This window comes from Varroa destructor, unplaced genomic scaffold (genome assembly GCF_002443255.2).
Source record: "Varroa destructor unplaced genomic scaffold, Vdes_3.0 BEIS01000001.1, whole genome shotgun sequence".
Classification (NCBI taxonomy): domain Eukaryota; kingdom Metazoa; phylum Arthropoda; class Arachnida; order Mesostigmata; family Varroidae; genus Varroa; species Varroa destructor.
Window position 1 is genome coordinate 49,683,349 of NW_019211454.1, and position 21,911 is coordinate 49,705,259.

Below are 21,911 nucleotides of genomic sequence, written 5' to 3' on the forward strand. Positions count from 1 at the left end.
AAAAACAAAGACCGCTTTTGTCATTGCATGCTATATTATTTTCAATACAATCAAATAAACATTGTTTGGTCCTTTATCAACTATTGCTAAGATTTACTGTTTTAGGGTTCAATGAATTGTTGCGAGCAAATTCGGCTGTCGCCCATACGAACACTGGAAGCTATCTATTAATGTTATAATGTTAATTTAATCAGCGAGTGTAATCAGACTACTTAAGTTTCGATCTGAGCTTCACGTTGCGGATTGAAACTCCCTTTGAGTTACCGTTTCATGCTGGCAGATCCCCGAAGTGAAGCACGAATTAAACACTGTTCCACTCTGGTGTCGCTTATTGCTTTACATGATTGTCATTGCTAACTACCACGCCGTTACTTGTGACACACGGTGCTCCTCTACTCAATAGCGGCTCAGTATCTATCTACCGATTTCACGGTTTGTAAATTTCAGATGGGCAATTATCGTTGCAAACTTCTGCCGATCGTGGACATTCTATTTACTGATCTTATCTCAACCGATGTACTTCAAGCAGGTCCACAAACTTCCACTTTCAGAGGTAGTGACACACCCTGTGTACAGGGTATTGTTTTCTTTGATAATATATATACAATGGTTTTAAGATACTATTAGTGCCAGACTACATGATAGGCACTCATGATATAAGGAATCTATTGTGGTCAGTAGTTCTATTGGAATTTATTACTAACTTGCAGTCGGGTTTCCTGGGGGCCTTGCCACATCTGTTAATGGCAACCGTTGTACCGTTTGGGGGTCAACTTGCCGACCGTCTCCGGAAAAGACAGATACTCACAACTACACAGGTATCTGCTGGCGTTTAATTTACTGGTGACTCTAACGCAATATGTGCTAGACTGGACTATTTTCTAAATCAGATGTCTTGATATTGCGCATATAGTAGACAAACGTTTGATTCGTTCGCCGCGATATCAAATCAATGAACAATAATTTATATAACGACTCCGTAATACTCCGCTATTGTAGGTCCTAAACCTTTCTATGGGCGCATTCGGATACCGATGTTGAAAACGTGCACATCGTTTGCACGATATGGATCCGAAAAGAGATTTTAACTTGATTTTAACCCGATGACTCAGTAGGGAAACAAGTTCTCGAAAACAGCAGCGAACCTAGAAAATGAGAAGAAGCTATGAAATTACTTTCTCTCCTGCCATAAATGACAATTGAACCCTATCGATAAAGATGCTTTCCCTGTTCAATGCATAGAACCAAAGCGCAAACCGTAACAATAATTTAATCCTGGAGCTTAATAATGAGCTACCCCATGTGGCCAACAGTATCAGTCAGACGTGTTCAATGATATGAGCAGCCAATACGCATAAATAAATCTTCGTTGGTAGCTGTTTTGATAGTGATAAATCATTTTGCAACATTACATTTTACCAAAGTAAAGTACATGGCAAGACATCGTGATGATTTGTCATTTCTTTCCATTCTCTAGATTGTGATCGACGTTGAAATTGTCCAGCTTAAATTAGCCGCTTTAGTCAATGCCTTACATTTTCGCATAGAATTCAATGCTTACTCGCGCTCGTGTTATAAACGACTATGGCGGATCTCTAACGTTGCGCGTTCCCTGTGGCATTCATTATGACTGTCTACCGCCGCTGCTGTAGGTTCGAAAACTATTCAACTGCGGTGGTTTTGGCATGGAAGCTCTCTTCCTGCTTTTTGTTGCCTTCACGAGATCTACAACCTTTGCCATTATCGCACTGATTCTCGCTGTCGGCTTCTCCGGATTCGCCATCTCTGGTAAGCAAGCACGAGAATCATCAATGAGACTTCGTCAGCATCTTGATTCCTTCATGCACTTCGAACTACTGCATGTTGAGCTAGGCAAAGCAGACGATCAAACCCTTCGAAAAGGACCGTTTCTCCTACATCTTCAAAATGATTGTTAACCATGCGACATCTGCACAACACTTATAAACATGAGCTGTAAGAATTTTCTAAAGACAACATAATGTTATGACACAAAGGTCGACGAGTGAACATTTTGCTTGTAAGCAGCTGAGCAGGTCTTCGCTAGGTCGATGGAAGACCTTCTTAACTACGTAGAGTTCAACCGAGTCTACTCATTGTTATAATAGTAACAGGTAACACGAACATTATACGCACACAATAGGAAATACGATTAAACGCCATATAGTCTGAAATAAGTAGATGTTACCGTTTGTCGTTTCTTCTCGGCCGTTCCGAGTTACCGGTTATCTTAGTTTGAGTCTTACGACTTCCTATTGTCACTATCCGACCGCTCCTGTGACGATCGTGAATTTCAGGATTCAACGTAAACCACCTAGACATCGCACCTCGTTATGCGTCCATCTTGATGGGTCTGTCCAACGGTGTCGGTACGATTGCGGGCATGATGTGCCCCATCGTTGTTGAGTGGATCACAGACAGAAAGGTACGGGTATCAATTAGAAAGCAGTTAATATCTGAACGGGCTTTTACATAAGGACATAGCTCTCTTTAATGATGTCTATAAAGATTTATTACTCCGTCATTTACTTCTTTGCTACGAAGGAACATTTAGAACGCAAAACTAACTGACAACGTAATTTAAAACGTTAATGAATGAACATGCTTTCCTTAAGCTACAGCTTCTTTGTTCGGTATCAAATTAGGTAAACACTCGGCAGGCTTTGGGACCCTCGCATGCGTACTTGATTATGTACTATTCCCTTTAAACCATCGTACAATATAATACAATGAACTTCAATATACCCCTACACCACTTCCTTCCCAAGTAGAAATCTACCGGCACACCGTGAAGCTGCTCATTCACGATAACTCGCGAGCGCAATATTAGATTATAGATCGTTTGAATGTCTGGCTCATCTTAGTTCTCGAAAAGTGTTATGTTATGCTACGTCCGTTCCATATAGGCCGCCATTCTTCTCATCCCACCTACGATCAACATATATAACTATAGAAGTTAAAAGTACGCAGAATTGTTTGCCGGGGCCTGAATGCTTACACTGTACACTGTTCAGGGCGACGGAGCGACGGAAAGAAAGGAATAATTCGTTCTGATGAATTTGATTTGCCAGACGTTTTGCAGAATGCAGTTGTCCCGCGAGAATAGTCCTTTGAGCCATTGGTGCCAACTGTTAGACCCAAAGGACACTGGGGAAAAAACTCGGCTGGAGCTGCGCTCCAATCTGTTGTGTACTTCTTCGAGGACTGACATTGACCACACGCCTAAGCGATTCATCTAAGCTGCAGCCTCATTTTTGCAGGACTTTAAGACTGTGCGAAATTGGCCGAGTTCCGCGCGGTTACGGTACGCTAACGCGAGCGAGCCAGCTTATACCTGAGTAAAACGATCTAAATATCTGTCGTTACGTCAGTGTACAGCGTCCTGATGCATACACGATCGAACGTTCATTGAGTACACATAGATAATGTAGCACTACACCATAATCAGAACATGCCAAATACACGTATTTGTTGCACTCTGCTAATATCGGCTATGATAGATCTATTTCAATCTAAATAAAAAAAAATAACAATCCCGCACGAATGTCTTTGAGGCATTGTTCCATCTTGGGCGATTCCGATTTTGCCTAAGCTTTCGTGATTGAACTCCGCAGTAGATCTACGTCTATGCAGCTAAAGTACATACAGTAAATTTCTGCAAATTTTAAAAAGATAACTTTCGTATGAGACATGTACACATCTATATAGGAAATTAATTCGATAAATATTCGCCTAAAAATAATGTTTCGATTTTCCTGTGTTTGGAATCGAAGACGATTCGTACTATAGGTAGTGAAGTTTCCATATTTTTTATACAGTCGGCCATATTTATCTAAAATAAATGCTTGGAGTTTCTTCTAGCTAGCAGTACGTATTGACCAACGACGAATAAACGATGAGCCCTGAAGTGTTTGTCGCGCCCCCTGGCTTTGATCAGTGACATTAGGTGTTAGATCTCGGCGACCCCTGGCGATGCATTCAAAAGCCAGCATTCAAACCGCCGAAGGGTTTCTGGTCGACGCCAAAGAGGTCGCCAGTATAAATTTGAAAGTAGTGCAGTGTGAAAATATATCACTGTACCGTTTTGTCGAACATGTCGAAAAGAGATAGATGTCCGGTGAGCTAATCATAGTTTACTTAGTTGCGCTAGCGGGTGTAACTTAAGTATAAGTTGATACTTTACGAGGAAAGGGAATGCACAAGTGTACTGGCAAGGTCGGCTATGACCTTTCGGAGTAAACAAATTGAATTCCATTACTGGCTCAGACGTGATTATGGTCAGTTATAGAACCTTAGAAGCGGGTTTGGGTTCTTTTTGGTTTAAACAGATGACTAGATCCAGGCGCCTACCTTGTAATGGTATATACAGGACGAGCAAGGGCTAGCTGTACAACAAGCACAGAATTTAGTCTAGACGCAGGGTACAGTGAGTTTGTTCTAGTAACGAAATCAAATTCCCGGATGATGAAGACGTTGCTTCAATGGCACGTCTGCTTTTTTCATAACCGTGAACTTAACTTTCTGCCTTTCTCTCACTTTCCTTTTTCCACTGCGAATTTACCCGCGTACAATTTTTGTACGTTGCGCAACATGGTGAATGAAATTTTCACCTCACAAGCACGGTGCATCCTTTGTGACTTGAAGTAATGCAGAACCGCAGTCGAGCAGTAGCCATTATGGAATGAAAAGCGGTCGTTTTCTTTACTGGCATCCTCAAACCATTTAGAAAGACAGCCAATATAAACGTTATTTGCTCTTATGAAACCGCAAGAGACGATCTCCTTTATTATATCTCTACAAGCAGTTTTAGCCTTTGTAGCTTTTTTAATTAATTTCTGATTCTTTCATCGCTACTAAGAAGCGAGGCTGCCTCGACACGTTTGTGCTAGCCCTAGATAGTTTGCTACCATTTTAGTGAGAACCGTTGACTTTATTCACGTTATTTATGTTCACTGTCATTGTGATTTTTCTTTTAGAAACCGGATAAAGCTGCTGAACAGTGGCAGCGGGTATTCATCATTGCTTCCCTTATCCATTTCGGAGGGGTGATCTTCTACGCGATCTTCGCGTCGGGCGAAAAGCAACTATGGGCGGAGCCCGCCAAAGAGGCGGAACCCGTCGGTCAGCAGTCAGGGCAACCGTTCCATCAAGCAGGGAGACAGAGTGGTTATATCGACCAAACAGGGGGTCAGGGAACGGCACCCCCTTCATACGGTTCGAACGCTGAGACGAACTTTGTCTACGACCCAACCTCGCAGCAAGTCATTCAGGTACAGTAACAAAAGCACTGCATGCTATTTTTGTACACACAAACATATACGCACGCATGTACGTGCTGAAAAGTAGACCTATATTTATCGGTGTCAATCACCTGTCTAAATACTTCTGGGCACACCAGGATTGTACGGCCATTCAGGTTGCGGCGGCCATAAGCAGCTGCTGTCTGTCAGCACTCGTATCTGCGTTTCTGCATACTTCTCACGAAGTCACAGCGTCGGACATAACAGCAATAATAATGATCTAGGCCACTCACTTAGCCCATGCAGGCGTACCGATCTATTATATAAACAGAACATATGCATTTCACCAGGTTAAGCATATATCATAGACTGAGCTTACGGCTCATGTCGTTTACGGCTGACTTTGTGTTTTACTTGCTTTGTCGTCATTTTCTATTGTCTTCCACAACAGCCTTCCAGGCCACCGCCTCCTGTTGCTCCCAGTATGCCAGCTTACCAAGTCCAGCAACCTGTGTATGATCCGAATGCAGCCTGGGGCGAAGAAGCTTCTAGCCAACAAACCTCGTACACAACTAGCAACTATCCGTCAGGTTACAATACGCAACGACAGTGGTAGGGACATCTAGATCCAAAAAGAGGAACACGAAGGGAAAGACACGGCCATTTATTTTGTAGACACAAGCGGAGGGCGATGAGAAACACCGACAGCGGACGGAAGAACGAGGCGTACATGAGCTTCAGTTAGCTAGAAGAACGCAGGCAACTAATAGCTGCATAACAAGCGATAACAGACTGATAACGTAAACAAGACGATATCAACTGAGAAACGAACTGCGAACAATATTAAGCTAAACACAAATGAAATCTATGTTAAGGTGCTTGCGCCCATATGACATTCATCGTCGATTCACTATCAAACATACTATATATATATATATGAGAATCTACGGCGAATAGCGCTTTACGGGGAGGCTAACCAGGTTGTAGCAGCTGAAGGGACGCACGCTTAGAACGACAACGAGTATTTTACCTAACCAGCAGTGTGGATCACGACAGATATCGAAAGATTTAACGAGAAAACGATACGAAATCAATATGATAGATCTTGTTTATGAAGGTAAAACGGTGCACACGAGGCGTCGAAAAAAATTTAATAGGCGTATCTAGTGAAAACAGCTGTTGGCGAGACGGCTAGAAAGAGGGATTCAGAGGAGTGACCTCAAGCTTCCTCGGAGTTAGCGCGGAGTTACAGAACGATGATGAGGACGACGATGTCAACGACGAAGGTTAACGGTATCAGGTTTGTGACACGAGACTGTTGCTATTATCGTTGACAGTGGCCCGTAAAGAAGACAGTTATTTGAAGGAAAGATACTTATCTCGGAAACAGGGCGGCACTGAGGGTTATACAAAGCTAGCTAATACAGTATTGGACACGAACGACGTGATATAGCACATCGTAATGCAGCCGTGTGGTAATATATGCAACCAGCTGACCCTAACGGCGACACGGCATTGAACAGCAACAGCCGTAGAATCGCGAATCGCGCACGGACGGAGGAACGGAGAAGGGAAACCGATGCTCGGGCAAACGGGCGGGCCTTTAAGAGTCATACAGTTGTCATATATATATATATATATATACATGCGAGCAATCCGTAGAAAGGGACGGTTCGTTTTGAAGGACACTATAGAATGTTGCAGGAAAAGCCTGAAGTGTTAGATACTGATGATGGCCGACACTAGCAACACGGTATGGCAATATGGCTCTACGAGTCCGCTCCTTTCCTTGGACGACATGGCCAGTACGTCCTAGTGCCACTGTGTTATAATAACACTTGGGTTCTATAAGGAAAAGTGTTACTGTATTATCAATTATAGTACATGACTACTACGATAACCAATATTGTCGACATTACAAGTATTATGATAACGTAGTTGTGGAACAATATATACTGAGCAGTCTTTCGAAGCGACGCCTGACGACAAGTATTCCCGATGCAACGGCGACAACGTTGGTTAGACGGATCACGACACATGCTCCGCTTAACGCTCACGGCTGTTCAGTCGCAATCATCTAGCCCGAACTAGAAGAAGCCGTCAGAGAGTGCTCGCAATACGATCCATTGCCTCAACTCGTACTATACTGATTACTTGACTGGACGTAAACTCACAAAGGAATGATGACTGATGATAGTAACGATGATGGTAGTGGTAGTGGCGATGAGACTCGAAACGGGAAGGGGTGGAGAAGCCCGAGTAGAAAAAAAAGTCCACAGAAAAACGAATAACGGACACGTTAACAAACGATGGCAAACAAGACGGTGTCAAAGAGGTAATACACACAGTTTATCTGTTCTCGGGGTGATATCGAAGCATCCTATAATTTCAAAAAGTATTGTTATCATTACCATACGATAATATATCTAGTTGTATGCTAACACAAATGAATAAGCCGATTACCAAGCGTGTTATAAACATTGGCTATTCGCTCATCATATAGAAGAGAAACACAGATTCGAGAATGAGGATAGCGAGAGGTATATATGGCAGTGGTCGTAAAGGGGCGGAATGGAGGTCATGTCAATGGACTGTGCCTCGCCAACGGTAACTTGCGCCGATTGTGGGTAGGCAGAACACAGAGGATAAGCCGGACATTTTATTATCGAGTTTGTTTAAATCTTTGCAACTTTGTTGTTTATGCCTGTGGGCCATTTCAGGACTCATCACCCCCCAACATAATACCGTGAGATCGCTAGAGATATTACTGGAACAAACCGCACTCTGCCGTTGTTACAAGTGTCGCCTGTCACTAATTCAAACGATAGAATGAGAGTAATTATAGAACTATAGTGCTCGTAACGTTACTTAACCGACTGAGAAAATGAAACTTATCATTCCCATTATTTTTTGTAGTCGGTGTTTGGCCAGGGTTGTTCGGAACGCCAACATCCCAAAATTTCGCTGTTTTTTAACGGACTGAAGTTTATTTAGGAATCGCATTAACGTTGTTTTGCAACGTTGTTTACGTAATTGTTTCGTGAGGCTAAAGTACGATAAGTTCAGTGTGCGTGATCGTTCACGTCAGTTCAGGTGTTTCCTATTCGTTTGTTCGATATGATGTGGAAAACATAGCTCAGAATCGTAGCCCGGTTGGGGCAATTAGCGGCTGTGTATTTTGGTTTGTAACAAGTACGTGCCGATCGCTGTCACGTGCAGGACGTTTGTAAAGAAAATCATCTAAGTAACACATCGAAAGTTCTAAAGGATAATATGGTTTTCGCCGTTCTCTCTCTTTGCATACAGCGTGTGATCGAGTGTAAGTTTACAGTACGTTTTTTACAAAGAAATCATTGAACTTGAGTTTGCGGGCCCCGAAGTATAGTCAAGTACCTGACGACAATACGCACTCATCAAGCTGCTAAGAGGAAGAAATAAGCAGACGCGTCAAAGCTCTTCTAGCTGCACAGGAACTTACCGGTTTTCGTTTATCAGGTACGAGAAAAGTAGCATCCAGCTAATATCTGCGCTTGTGAACTTCGTCAAGCAATTAATCAGCAATGGATAGAGTGTGACCCAGTCATCGGCAGACGTTTCTAAGTTGCTTTCTCTTAAGCACCATCCCGCATTCCCGCTCACAGTGCGTCGTCAGCGCGTCTAGCCTAGACAACGACGGTACGCTAATACCGAGAGCTCATTCATGTGGGAATGCCTATCCTACTAGCTTTTACATTATGTAATCGCCCGTGTTAGTTGCGATCGCTTATCGGATTGATTTTTCTTAGCTTGGCGTTTGAATTATAGTCGCTTCGAGAGCAGAAGTGCTAACATAAACTGGATTTTTAACAAAATAACCGTAGAACAAATCTTGTATGTTAACCGATTGTACTGAATACCTAATTACTGAGCACGTTTTAATAGCCATTTATATGTTGTAACAGCTGGTTGGGGGCCATCCAACTGGATGGCTAATAGAAACGTGACTGGTAAAGAGATAACAAGATGAGTGCTACTGATAAGGGTGACAGCGTTACTGCGACTGTTTTTATTCATTAGCTGTTGAGTACTGTTCAACTAAACGTTGATCGTTGTATATTGGAAGTGGAACGAGTAAAAGCACCGCTAAATGAGGGAAAGCTGTTCAATGGCTAGACGAAGGGTATTGCGACGGTCTGAAGAACGGGGCGAGATCAGGCATGAACATAGGCTCACAAGACAATACTAGGCCAATAGCAGTGCAGCCTAAATCGGCTATTTCACAGGGATGAACTGAATGGCCGAAGCGATGCTAGAGGCTTCCCTGACTCAACGAATGAAGTTGTGAGGCCGTCCTGCCCTGCCGCAAATGAAACGAGAAAGCGCTCAAAAAGCAGTGAAAGAATCAGTTAAAGATACGGTAATACAAGGATATATATATATATATCGCGCACAGCCGTTAGATCTTGCAGCAATAGTACTCATAACGGGCTGTGCAAATCGACAGTACGAAAACATCTCACAGCTTTTGCTTCACTACAATCGACAAATAAGAAGATAGACTTTGTTGCGTTGTAAAAATGTATGTTTTTCTTTCTATTAGCTGGATATATATATATATATATATATATATATAGCTGGATATATATATATATATATAGCAGGATATATATATACGTATATATCTGACAAACGATAAAAAGTAATACGATAACGATGATCATGCAATTTCAATGATGATTAGTTAAGCATGGAGGCGACACACAGGACATAGACACTTGTCTACATAGTTCACAGGAATATTAAACGGCTAGATAGAAGGATATACTCCTGACTTCTCTAAGGACAGCCTGATGGCCGGCTAACAGACTTAGCGCTGAGTAGCGATGAGCTTTCACTAGCAATGCTATTTGCTACCGAAAAAAATGGCTTCGTATACGTCTAAAAGATTTAGATGTATACAATGAAACATAGATGGCTGTCTTCGACAACAGCAGGATAAATCTATGGTTTATTATGGATTTTCTCTGCCTCTGAGAAACAGGTTCGCCGCGCGAAAAAAGTTAACTGGTTCCTCTTTATAGCGCAGTGTAGAATACGGCATCGAACAGATTCCATGGCATGCAATAAATTACGAGCGAACAAAACTTACAAGTTAGAACCCAGCTATCGGCAACAAGTCAGGTTGCAAGCGTTAGACAGACACAAAGCATGAAAACACATTGCACCCAACCAGCCAAAAGCGAGGAATAAATCAATAGAAGTGAGCCCCCGTCCCCTCTATGTTGAATTGCATCGAAACAGAGTTGCTTATGTCATATGAAGCAAGTTCCATATTTCTCCCTTACTACTGATCACGACCCCAGGCTCATAGAGGACAAACAACCTAACACAATTTAACAAACGCCTATTTCGCCTGCCAATACACGGATACGTTTGTAGTCCTAAGTTGAACGTACCTCGAGCGAACTGGATCGAACCGATTACATAAATAAGCGCAATAATAACAAAAATGTGTTTTGAATGCCTCGAGGTTCATGTCTGGAACCGCCGTCAGGCCGGTGTTACGGCAGATCTCATCACGACTCCCAACCAGCAGCTGGTCGTTCATTGTCATAATGAATAACTGTGAGGAATGAAATGGTGTCATGAAGAATCTACATACGGTTGATTTCTCTATTGTTTTTAGGCAGTATAAGAAGATGCTGAAGTTATGCTTAGACACCAATTGTAATACTATTATTATTATTATTATAAGTTATGAATATAAATGGACATGCATGAGGAAGCATATCTGTGGCATAGATGCGTCTCTTTCATACGGGGAGACGTATAGATTTGTACATCTACCACATAGATACCCCACCTATACAGTCACCCTGCTCGCGACACGAACTCAGTTAGCTCATTAAGTCATAAATGTTTTTCAGTGCTTTGTAAAATAGCTATAATCCTGTTAATACCGTATAGAAAAAAATGAAGAAACTATTAATGCAACTATAAGGATCTGCAAGCACATTTACTTGACCCCCTGAAGCACACAGCAGCTCGTGCGATCACAGCCTGTTTTTTTTTCTATTTACTTGTTGTGATGGCAGTGTGTTGTTATTATTTATATTTAAGTATTAAAGACTTTCGTGCTAAGTTTACGTACAGCAATAGAAAAAGTGATGGCTATGGCGGTTAACACATGATGCTAGATGGCCTTTGTTTCTTTATATACTTTATTTGTACTGCTACTATCGTATTAGACCAACATACAATGTCGTCGAAGGGGCAGCAATGTTATTACGTGTGTTTATAATGGTACTTTATTATTATGATTCTACATATTCGAGCGAAAACCGTCAGACAAATTACACCAAACAGAACTACCATTCACCGATAGCAAGTAACTCACAGTGAATCCGCTGACATCATAAAAAGCTATAAAAATCAATGCTGATAACAAAAATGGAAGACCATTTGAATCAAATGATCGTGGCCACAGTCTTTCAACACCGCTGAAAGTTCTTTCATTAAGACGGCTCAATGGGACAGACGTGTGATTAACGCTCATACTACATAATATAACAGCATGCAAGAAGCCTTGTCTAGTGCCAGTCCTTTTTACCTACTCGAACCTACACTCTCTCTAGCTAGAAGCAGCACCTAGTTCCTCTAAAAAAAAAGGAAAAATCAGTTTTGCTTTTTCGCCTTTTGGGAATGCCTTTATTGAACCAGCCCCCTACCAACAGGATAAAGCTTTCATTTGATTTTCATTCATCAAAAGAAAAGCAGAACGCTTTCAGTGAAACGGGCATGTTGTCTGGTCGGTTACTACGTAGAATTACGAGCCTCAGAAAATCCCCATCTTTCGTGCCTTTTATACTCCAGCTGTGTCAATCAGATGTTTGCGATTGTCCTTCAATTCCCTAGAGGGTAAATTGTTAAAGCGAAATCTTGCCGCACGATTGATACTAGCAAATGCAATGAGAGAAATTCACCAGATGCGGCCCTTGAAATAAAGACGATGCGAAATTATTTAGATAAATTATCTACACATTATACGTAAAACGATATGCTCACTAATACGAATCCATAGATTAATTAAATTAATTAAGAATTAGATATTTACAGTGTATTATTCTGCAATTCATTGAATTACTAATCTGTAATCGACATCAAAAGCTTACGCAGTTAGTTACATTTGTTGATTGACCAAATCTGAAAGGTTAACGTGGTTGGAAGTTAAGGAAACTCTGCTTATACATTTGTTGCTTAATATTTTATTGCCTTATTTTCATTCATTAGGAAAATTTTTCTTATTAAGAATTATAGACTAATATTTAAAATAATAATAAAATGCTATTTTCTCGAGAGAGCCTTCGTGTATCACAAGGACCGCACAGAATTTGCTTATACTACTTTACATACACTGTAAATAACAGAAACATACTAACGATATGAGTTGAAGTTCACGAAGATATTGATTCGTACAACACCTGTACATAGAGGCTCTAGAAATATAGCTGTTACTCGAACTATATAGATGGAACAATGAATAATATGTGATAACCCTTCTTTTCGGTGTTCACCGTCCGGGAGAATTATTTCGAAACAAAACAGTAGTAGAAGTAAAAAAGGCTCTTTAGCGTATCCTAAGTATGTTTGATCGTGGCTTAAAGGAAAATTAATTAAGCAAACCTACTCTTTTTTTTAAAATGTGTTTGTTTATTTTCTGTTAAAGCTTGCTCAAAGCTTTCTCTAATTTTAAATTGCTTGGACCCTAGCAAGACTGGCATGTAATTAGAAGGGTGATTTTCCTTATTTCCTCCGAAATTTTATTTGAGTCATTACTGTAAGATCCGGAAGTCAGACCAAAATATTTGCCGCATGATAACAATTCCAGAGCCACTTAGACATATGGTAAAAGGAAGAAAGATGGACACAGGTGGCGATGAATGAGCGGTGACACAAGCAGGTGACACACCTCATCGTGGCGTTGTTTACCGCACGTGAAAGCGAGCAATCTCTCTCCCTCTCGCCCTCCATCTCCCTCTCTCCCTCTCGCTCGCTCTCTCCCTCTCCCCATCTTTCCCTCTCTCTCTCTCTCAAACCCAAAGGGCTTTCACTCTTTTCACAATACTTGTCACGGTAACGACGACAGCAACGATAACAATACTGAAAAAGATAACAATCCTATGTATACAATTATATATGCGTGTATATGGACTGTGTACTCTGCACGATTTCGGTTACCTCTACTTACATGTACATAGATACTCGACATAGAACCATATAACCCAAATGTGTCTGCATATTGTCTTATAGGCAATCAACTAGGTAACACTGTCAAATCATTTAGACTTGTAATGGACCGATAATTTTTGGTTCGACAGATAATCCGTCCTAAAGCCGATCGTTCGCGGAAGCAAGAAATCGTTAGAACATGATTGACGATTCTTCACGTCCATGCTCATTAATTACGGGGCAACATAAGCAAAAAGCAGAAGACACTCATAACCGTAATTGGTCTTTTTTCCATAATTCCCCGAACTCTACACTTGTTCATTTCGCCCCTATATGTCCATACGGAACTATCCATATGGCGATATAGCATAGGTTAATATAGCTCTGTCGATTCTATTCTATAGAAGCGGACGTAATAGAGGGATTTTGTGTGAATGAATGTATGTATGTGTAATTATTTTAATTTGAAAAGATCTTCAACTTTTTTGTTGTTTTTCGTGTCTCTCACGAGCAGTTTTTAATGACTTTACGATGCCATGGATGATCGTAGCTGTCCGTTTTCCAAGCAACAGATGTTTTACGTCTTTTTTCCAGCTTCCTCATTACTATTATTGTTTATTTATCCATCCAGTGCACCGTAATATCCTTCTGAATATCTACTTGAATGCATTTACATTTGTTTTGACCGAAAGGTAAATTTCAAACATACATTTTCATAGTGTGCAGATTTACAATTAGCGTGTAGATAGATAGAGTGCATAGGTACTGCCCCTCAGAGCCATAAGGTATCCGGAGTGGTAAAAGCTTATAATTTTATTATCTATAATCTGAATTTTATAATACTATACTTTATCCCACATAGCACTAATAATGGTATTACTCCGAGCCGTCGATGCCGGCGACTGGATGTGTCTACGTATTACTCTAGCTACAGGTAGGAATTATGATGTGATTGTACGAGGGACAGGATTCGTCTCGAAACACGTTTATGATACACATGCATATAGAAGAATAGGAGATGAACATAGAAGAAATGGTACCGAGAAACGTTTCTTACATGCAGTCATGCCCGCTAAGTCTTTCAATAGTCGATCTACGGCAGTGACACTACGTATGGCGTTAAGCAATCCTCTACCTCAAAACACAGACTTCACGTCGGTCTACAGTGGGTTAAAAATAACACAAGCCACACCAAAATGCTGGGATCAATGTGTCCATTAGGGTGTTTCTGATATTTGTGGATCCATTTTCAATGAAATGAGGTACTTTCAATCGGCACCAAGCATACTTCATGAAGTAATATTTAAATAGTGAGAATACTAGTGAGGCCAGTCGAAAAGCCAGGTTGATTTCTCGTCACAGTGAGGTCTGCTTTTCGCCACCACGTGGCCATTCCTCACAGCCGCGCGATGCGACTTCACTTATGCATGCTGTGCAACGCCTAGCTGACTGAATATATAAACAAGCTATGCGGCAAGACGACAAGGGACTAGACAGCCATAACGCTATCTGGCACCCCTTCTCGAACCGACACGTCTACACGCAGGTCTATTATGGAGCTTGAAAATAGTAAGCCCAAAATACATCGGGTTAGCACAACCACGTTTAGTCAATGACGTCCGATTGGTCTCGTTGCTAGAGACCACTTCACGATATACTTTAAGCAATTCTTTCTCACGGTTCGTAAGTTAGTTGTTAAATGTCTGCTCCGTGCGTAACATATGGATATATAAGTACGTATCCTGGACTTCTTCCCTTTCTTTTATGAAGCCCGGTTATTATACTAACGACGTGTTCAACGTTTACCCAAAATGTTTTCACCCTCTAGATCGTTGACCCGAGAAAGCAGTAGAATGGTATTTTTACATAATTAGTGACTCATTTAAAAAAATCTTTACGAAAAATCAAGACATTTTTTTGATACTCGGTTCGTATTTTTATTGGCTTCGGACGTAGTTAACGTTCTATCTATGGACATGGTCGCATTTGAAGACGTGCTATTAAAATGAGAGCAGATTGGAAAGTTGTTGAATCGTCAGCCATTGTTTACACGGACGAAAAGTATGACATTAAAGCAGCAAATTTAGGCGACGGCTATCAACGAATTGTCCAGTAGCTCCCTGGTCATCACTACGCACCAAATTTGAATACGCATTTGTAGTTACTATCGGCTACGCCCATAAAAGTATGTGTGTGTACAAACTGTACATAGATTGGCTGAGGTGGTACACAGTGATAGATGTAGTTAGGTATGCTATCAATAAAAATAAGAACAACTAACTAAAATAACCATATCTACATTTATAAGCTACTCTATACTAAAAATCGCATGCTCTACAAACAGGAGTGTATGGGATATTCGATTGATCGAAACATCAAAAGAGTGCAGGAAAAGAGCAAAGATTTTTTCCCAGAGATAAGTATATTAAGTCAACGGTCTAATAAATCAATTAATCGATAGTCATTGATAGCATTAACGCAGGTAACATCAGAAAGTAGAATTTCTATTATGAACATGTTACGGCAGATGTTGGGTACGGCTGCAGAAGTCCGTACATGAAACACAGAGAGCGTTCTTTCAGTGTTCTGATCCATTTCGGAGACATATGAATGAGTTTCTCGTTCAGGGCATACAGATAGGCAAGCGGATGCGGTTAACATTGCCGGACACGGGCATATCCGCATTTTTGTTAATTTTACTGTTTCTACATATAAGCATGCCAATAGCCTCTTCTTGGATAGAGTAAGCTGACCGATCAAATTTAACTAGTGGTAATCTCGCAAGCGGCAAACTTGCTCCGCTTATTGACAGGAATCGCTCTTCTGTTGCAGGTCTAGATGGCTACGTCCAGAGTAAATGAACAGTTCGAGTAAAAACTATGTCTAGTAGAAATAATTAGACAGGCTCTACTCGTGATGACCCGTGCCATTTCTATGTGACGGATTCTGTGTTTTACTTGAGCACGACATAACCTAGAGTATCCCACATTCTCGATCCAACGTCGAAACTGTGTCCGGCAGGCGCGGCCGTTCATTCCTTTGATTTTTTGGGTCGCGTAGATCCCCCAACAGACAATCGTCCACGCTACTAGAATGACTACGACAAGCACTATTTCTACCTACTATTGGAACTCATACTCGTAATTTAAGTATTGACGATGATGATAATAATATCATGATAGGCCGAGGCCGCCGAAACTGAGCTGCCGTCTCGAAGTGCTTCTCAGCTATCATGGCGTCTTCAGCTAATTGAACGCCCGAAGCAGTAGTAATAAACCAATAATGTATAATTCCTGTCTATCCTAACTAACACTATCAATATGTGCGCAAAATCCCACTTGGAAAAGCTAAAAAAATAGCCTCAAAATAATAATCACTATATAAAATAAAGAGATATAAGTACCGAGCATGAGGATGGACGGTGGTGTAAGTGCTTGATAACAAGCAGCTTAAAAAGTTGAAAAGAGAGAAACATTCAAAGGCAACAATCATCATACCTAAATATTGTTACTAATCAAATATAACCGCTACTAATTATATTGATAATCTCTGTCGCCAATGATACTATTACTACTATTAATTAACAGATATTAAAGTAATAATGATGAAATAAATACAGACTGCGACCTTGAGGGACGCCAGCCGTGCGCACCTCCTCGATGGTCCACAAGAATTGTGTAAACAATCATCTACAGATAACAATTGCAAGCGAACAATCAATAACTAATAATAAAATAATTTAATTTCCAGTAAAACCAATAAAAAAAGACAATTTTATTAAGGCAACAACAAAGATTACGAAACTCACAAGCGCTCTTACTATTCGCCACAGGAACAACCTTAAATATAAATAACAATAAAAGTGAACTAAAAAAAAAATTATAGAAACACCTTAACAACCGACGAAGTCACCAGAACCACTTGGCAACTCCCAACGACGTATCAATTTATCCATGACCATTCCGACTAGAACGTAATCCATAATTGTTTCTTTCAATTCCGTTTAGTCATAGTCAATCAAATAACCTAGCACAGACACATTACCCACAAATGTTCCTATCACATACTAAATAATACTTAATAATGGATATATAATATACACATGTGTATAACAATGCACATGAGTATATTCGTCACACACATGAGGTTTATATCTCTACCCCTAATATCCTAATAATGATCAAAATAACATTTATAGTTATAGTTATACTAGTAGCTGACGCTTTTCGTTATAGTGCTTTTCAAACATTCCATTGCCATGTAGGATTTTCGTTCACTTACCTTATTGGCTGGACAACAGGATGAAAACATGTAACATGTACATAGTAGTCGTAAAAACAAGTATGAATGTCAACCTAGTTCGAGTCCCACCCATGAACTGCTCAACAGCATCTTTAGACGGACACACAGAATGGGTTAGCTTTTCGATGCATTGCAGGACAGCGCTGGAGTGTCAGTTAAATCTTTTAACCCGTTAAATCCAACAATTGTTTTTCCCTTAGGCAACAACGATAAAAGACTGAATCAATCTTATTCGTGTTTATTTGAAACTCAGTGATTCATTGAAGCCCTAAACGCTGGTGACTCTCGGTAGTCGTGTTAACCAAATTAACTAGATAAAAATCATAATGAGAGCCTACAGGGCTGATGACGTAAGTTCAAAAACTAAACCATTCAGTCATAAGCCACTGCCTGACTTTATCTGACGGGTACAACGACCTTTGGATAACACTGTGATCTGCTATCGGGCAAAGACTAAGTAGCATGTATACATAAACACACAGATCCACCCATATGGTTAGGTAAGTAAAGTTTCGACACTTAGTTAAATAGCCCAAAAGACAAGTTATAACTATATGAGTTGTTGCTGCTGCTGCTGCTGCTTTTTCGACACATCGGTAAGCTTTGCTTTTGTAACAAGAAAATAAGCAACAGGAACTAGAATGCAATAGTCAATCACTTTATTTTCATGTATGACATGTAATTCGTCTATTTCTATACGTTTACGTTTTAGCTTAAAATCAATGGTTGAAAATTCAATATATCCGCCATAGCCACGTGCCTGATAATAGTCTTAATAATCGGTGATGCTCGTGATGACGTTAGCTTTTATTGTTTGTGGTAGAAACAAGGTTGTTAGAGATACACGAACCATAAAATTCACATTATTCTTTTTACAAGTCTTTGAAAAACAGTTGTTTCTAACGTGAATGGATGTTTCCGTGCGCCGTCATCATCGCCTTGAAGTCCATACTAAGCTTGGCATGTTTTAATACTCATTTATTGCTAAGCGTGCGTCAGCGCTCATTGTTCACGTCTACAGCTGCTAGTCCCCGTATGTGACAATTGAGTTTGCGTGCCATTGTTTGAAAACTGGTTAAATAAAAGTAGTGTTTAGAGAGGGAGAGAGAGAGAGGAGGGGGAGGAGAGAAAGAGATAGAGAGAGAGAGAGAGGGAGAGAGAGAGTTTACTCTGGATTCTACAAACATTATTGTGTCTTAACTTATTGCTAATCAGTGAAGTCTATGTTGCGAACAATTTCAGACTCCATAATGTAACATCAGTCAAATTCTTGTACTTAACAATCATTGGATATAAAGCTTCGTTACAGTGACTGATATCATTGTGCAAGTATCAACTGCTTGCTTGTCGTTTAGTTGTCGGTACGATAAGATCAAGTCGAACAACCATTAGAAATTTGCTAGACGTAGACAAAACAATGGATGCACTGCGAAGTCATAAGAGCGTATTGGCGAATGAACGCCACACGCTAATATCCTTTGATTACAGCGTCCATTTGTCATGTCTTTGTTGTTTATTTATTCGCTAGATTCACTTAGATGGCGCCCCTGTAGTTTTATCTCTTTCCATTATTTCGAATCCAGCCCCGCTGGATATGAGAGCGAGAACGAATCAGTCAATACATAAATAATTTGATGAACGCGGATGGTTATAAGAATAATCAACTACTAAACTCGATTAAGACTATTTATGCACCCCCTGTTATTGTTGTTGTTGTTGCTATTACATAGGGTTAAATAGTAAAAGGTTATCATACGCATAATATGTAAGTACATTTATTAAATAGACAGCATATATCTCTATATCTTTATTAGTGTCATATTGACATTCTCATGATTACGTATTTTTATCATCTCTAATAAGACTATATATAGTGGTCATTATTTAATCAAGCTACAACTGTATTCTGGTTGACATAATGATCAACTTTTGTGTGGTTTTCCTTCCCCATAATCCGAAAGACGACAACTGCTGCTATTGTATGTGCCCATCTACATACGGTGAACCTGTGGACGGTGTGCTTGACTAGGTATATTATCTAGATACAGGCTAATATATGTAGATACAGACTCGGTTCGTTGGAAATTTTCAAAATGTGAAGTCTGACGGGATTCAAATTAGGGGCTTTAGAACTATACGTTTTGACCCAAGGACTCGTGGTGAATTACGATTGTCGCTGAAAACTGCTTGGCTAAGGAGTCCGAACCCACAATCGCCAGGAGGTTGTGGGACACGTCACTGACAGAACGAAGATTTTTTCGAATAACCGTATCACGTATTATAATGCCTATCTAATGAGCTCACCAACTAAAAATCAAACATTGACTTCTACTAAAATATAGACCAATCATTAAATAAATTCACAGGAATAAAAGAAATGACGATACAACATAGCATGTAACACATACTCCCATCCTTCGATGCGTTTCGATTACATCGATGAAAGATATTGTTTTAAAGGCGGTTTAACAAGCACGGTTATTATCATCTCGGAGAAAATTCTATTCGAGACCGACCACTGTTTTTATTATGACACGAAGGTAATCCGGAGAGCTGATGATAAACAATCGAGTGAATGGCACACAACCATTAACGATACCAATGAAAGAAGACGAGAGAAAGAATAAAACCAATGAAACTACTATAAGAGATGTATATCTCTTATAATAGTTTCATATATATATAGGAAACAATAATAAAACGATACTACGAACACAAGCTGTAGACACGGCTGAGCAATAATAATTGGGGAGGGCCGCTACGTTCGCAAAATGGCCGAGGGCAGATACAAGGAGACCATGAAAAAAGAGACCGAAAGTAAACGTAAAAGTGCCGAACATAACAAAATACAACATTATGGGAATGAGACGAAATCCAAAATTATGCTTGCCGCTACATGCATAATAAAAGCAAAAAATTCTGTGTCTTCAAGACACCACCTAACAATCGATATCTGAAATCAACGAAAAAATGTTGGAGAGCTACAGCTACCACTAAAAAAGGCACGATACACTATAATAATCAAATAGTATTATAATAATTAATCTTACTAATTACAATTATATAACAGTAATAATATAACATAAAGAAAGAAATGCGTTTTCGCGTAATTAAAGAAAAACCACTACGTAAAAAGTTTAAAGAAAGAGTAGAAAATATAAAATACGATAGTTAATACAAACAATAATGAATAAGAGAGAGTTGATAGAATGTTTAGAGTGGAACACCTAATAATACATACAACAGTAATAATAATAATAATAAGTATAATAGTAAATACGATATAAATGCTACTCTGGACTAACAGACATACGGTAAGAGAGAGCGTTCAAAAAAGGGGAAAATGCAAGAACGATACGCGATTATAAAAATAAACATCACGAAGGGAAACTGTAGCAGAAACATAAAGAAAGCAGAGGATAATAGACTACGCTTTAAAATGACAGAACACCCGGTGGTGGCGAACAATGAACGCTTCAACAATTCCTATTAGGTGCGTTGGAGTTCTGGTAGACAAGCTGCTGGAGATATCAAGATAACTAATAAGAATGACGATTATTGAAATAATTATTATTAATGGAGGAGACGCGAAAGCAAGCCGGGCGGGAAAGAAAAAAGGAACGCGTGCGAATTGTAGAGACTGACTGAGATGACTGTGCAACAGGTAACGCAAGCGAGAGCGAGAGAGAAAGGGTGTAAGCAAAAGGGACGATGACAATTGATGATAAGATGGAAATGATAACAATTAAAGGAAACTAATAAATAATGTACGATGAAGCGAAAATTTGATCTCTGTTTATTTCAGGGTTATTCGAACGTCAATCATTTCGTCCTTACCTAGTGGGCTAAGGTAGCAGGGGCAGAGATTCGCGCAACTTGCGGAAGAATATGATGATCCATATATACGCGGTTTTATAACTCTTATTAAACATTTTTATTGGTGAGCTAAACACCAAGAACGATACTTTATTTAACCGATTAAACACTTGCAGGATAAGTACAGAAATACTAGAAAACTTGTCACGCCCAGTCACAAGTGTGTATGGTAAGTAGATAAGACAGTAACGGAAGCGATCCAAATCTGGCTTGTGAAAATACACAGAGATAGTATTGAGATCGACCCGCTGTCTCTGTAATATGTGG

General features: G+C 40.0%; 1 protein-coding gene and 1 long non-coding RNA gene across 10 annotated transcripts in view; one reads left to right on the top strand and one right to left on the bottom strand.

Moving 5' to 3' along the window:
• VGlut (Vesicular glutamate transporter) overlaps positions 1 to 21,552 on the top strand; it is a 139,204-nt gene extending 117,652 nt beyond the window's left edge. For 6 of the 7 annotated variants that reach the window (XM_022817108.2, XM_086978030.1, XM_086978026.1 and 3 more), the window contains 6 exons: positions 448 to 553; positions 711 to 818; positions 1,653 to 1,788; positions 2,316 to 2,443; positions 4,995 to 5,288; positions 5,710 to 21,552. In XM_022817108.2, the coding sequence (XP_022672843.1) occupies positions 448 to 553; positions 711 to 818; positions 1,653 to 1,788; positions 2,316 to 2,443; positions 4,995 to 5,288; positions 5,710 to 5,874 (937 nt within the window). In that variant the 3' untranslated portion in view covers positions 5,875 to 21,552. The remainder of the gene's footprint in view (positions 1 to 447; positions 554 to 710; positions 819 to 1,652; positions 1,789 to 2,315; positions 2,444 to 4,994; positions 5,289 to 5,709) is intronic. The other variant, XR_002675417.2, reaches the window with a different exon arrangement.
• Positions 16 to 5,893, bottom strand: LOC147758763 (uncharacterized). Of its 3 annotated transcripts, none has more exons than XR_015319525.1 (4): positions 5,755 to 5,893; positions 2,207 to 2,371; positions 1,562 to 1,785; positions 16 to 1,145 (listed from the first exon to the last, which is right to left on the bottom strand). It is a non-coding gene; the product is annotated as an uncharacterized LOC147758763 (long non-coding RNA). The 3 variants fall into 3 exon arrangements; XR_015319524.1 differs by having other exon boundaries at positions 1,536 to 1,785; XR_015319523.1 differs by having other exon boundaries at positions 16 to 1,785.
• Positions 21,553 to 21,911: the final 359 nt, after the last annotated feature.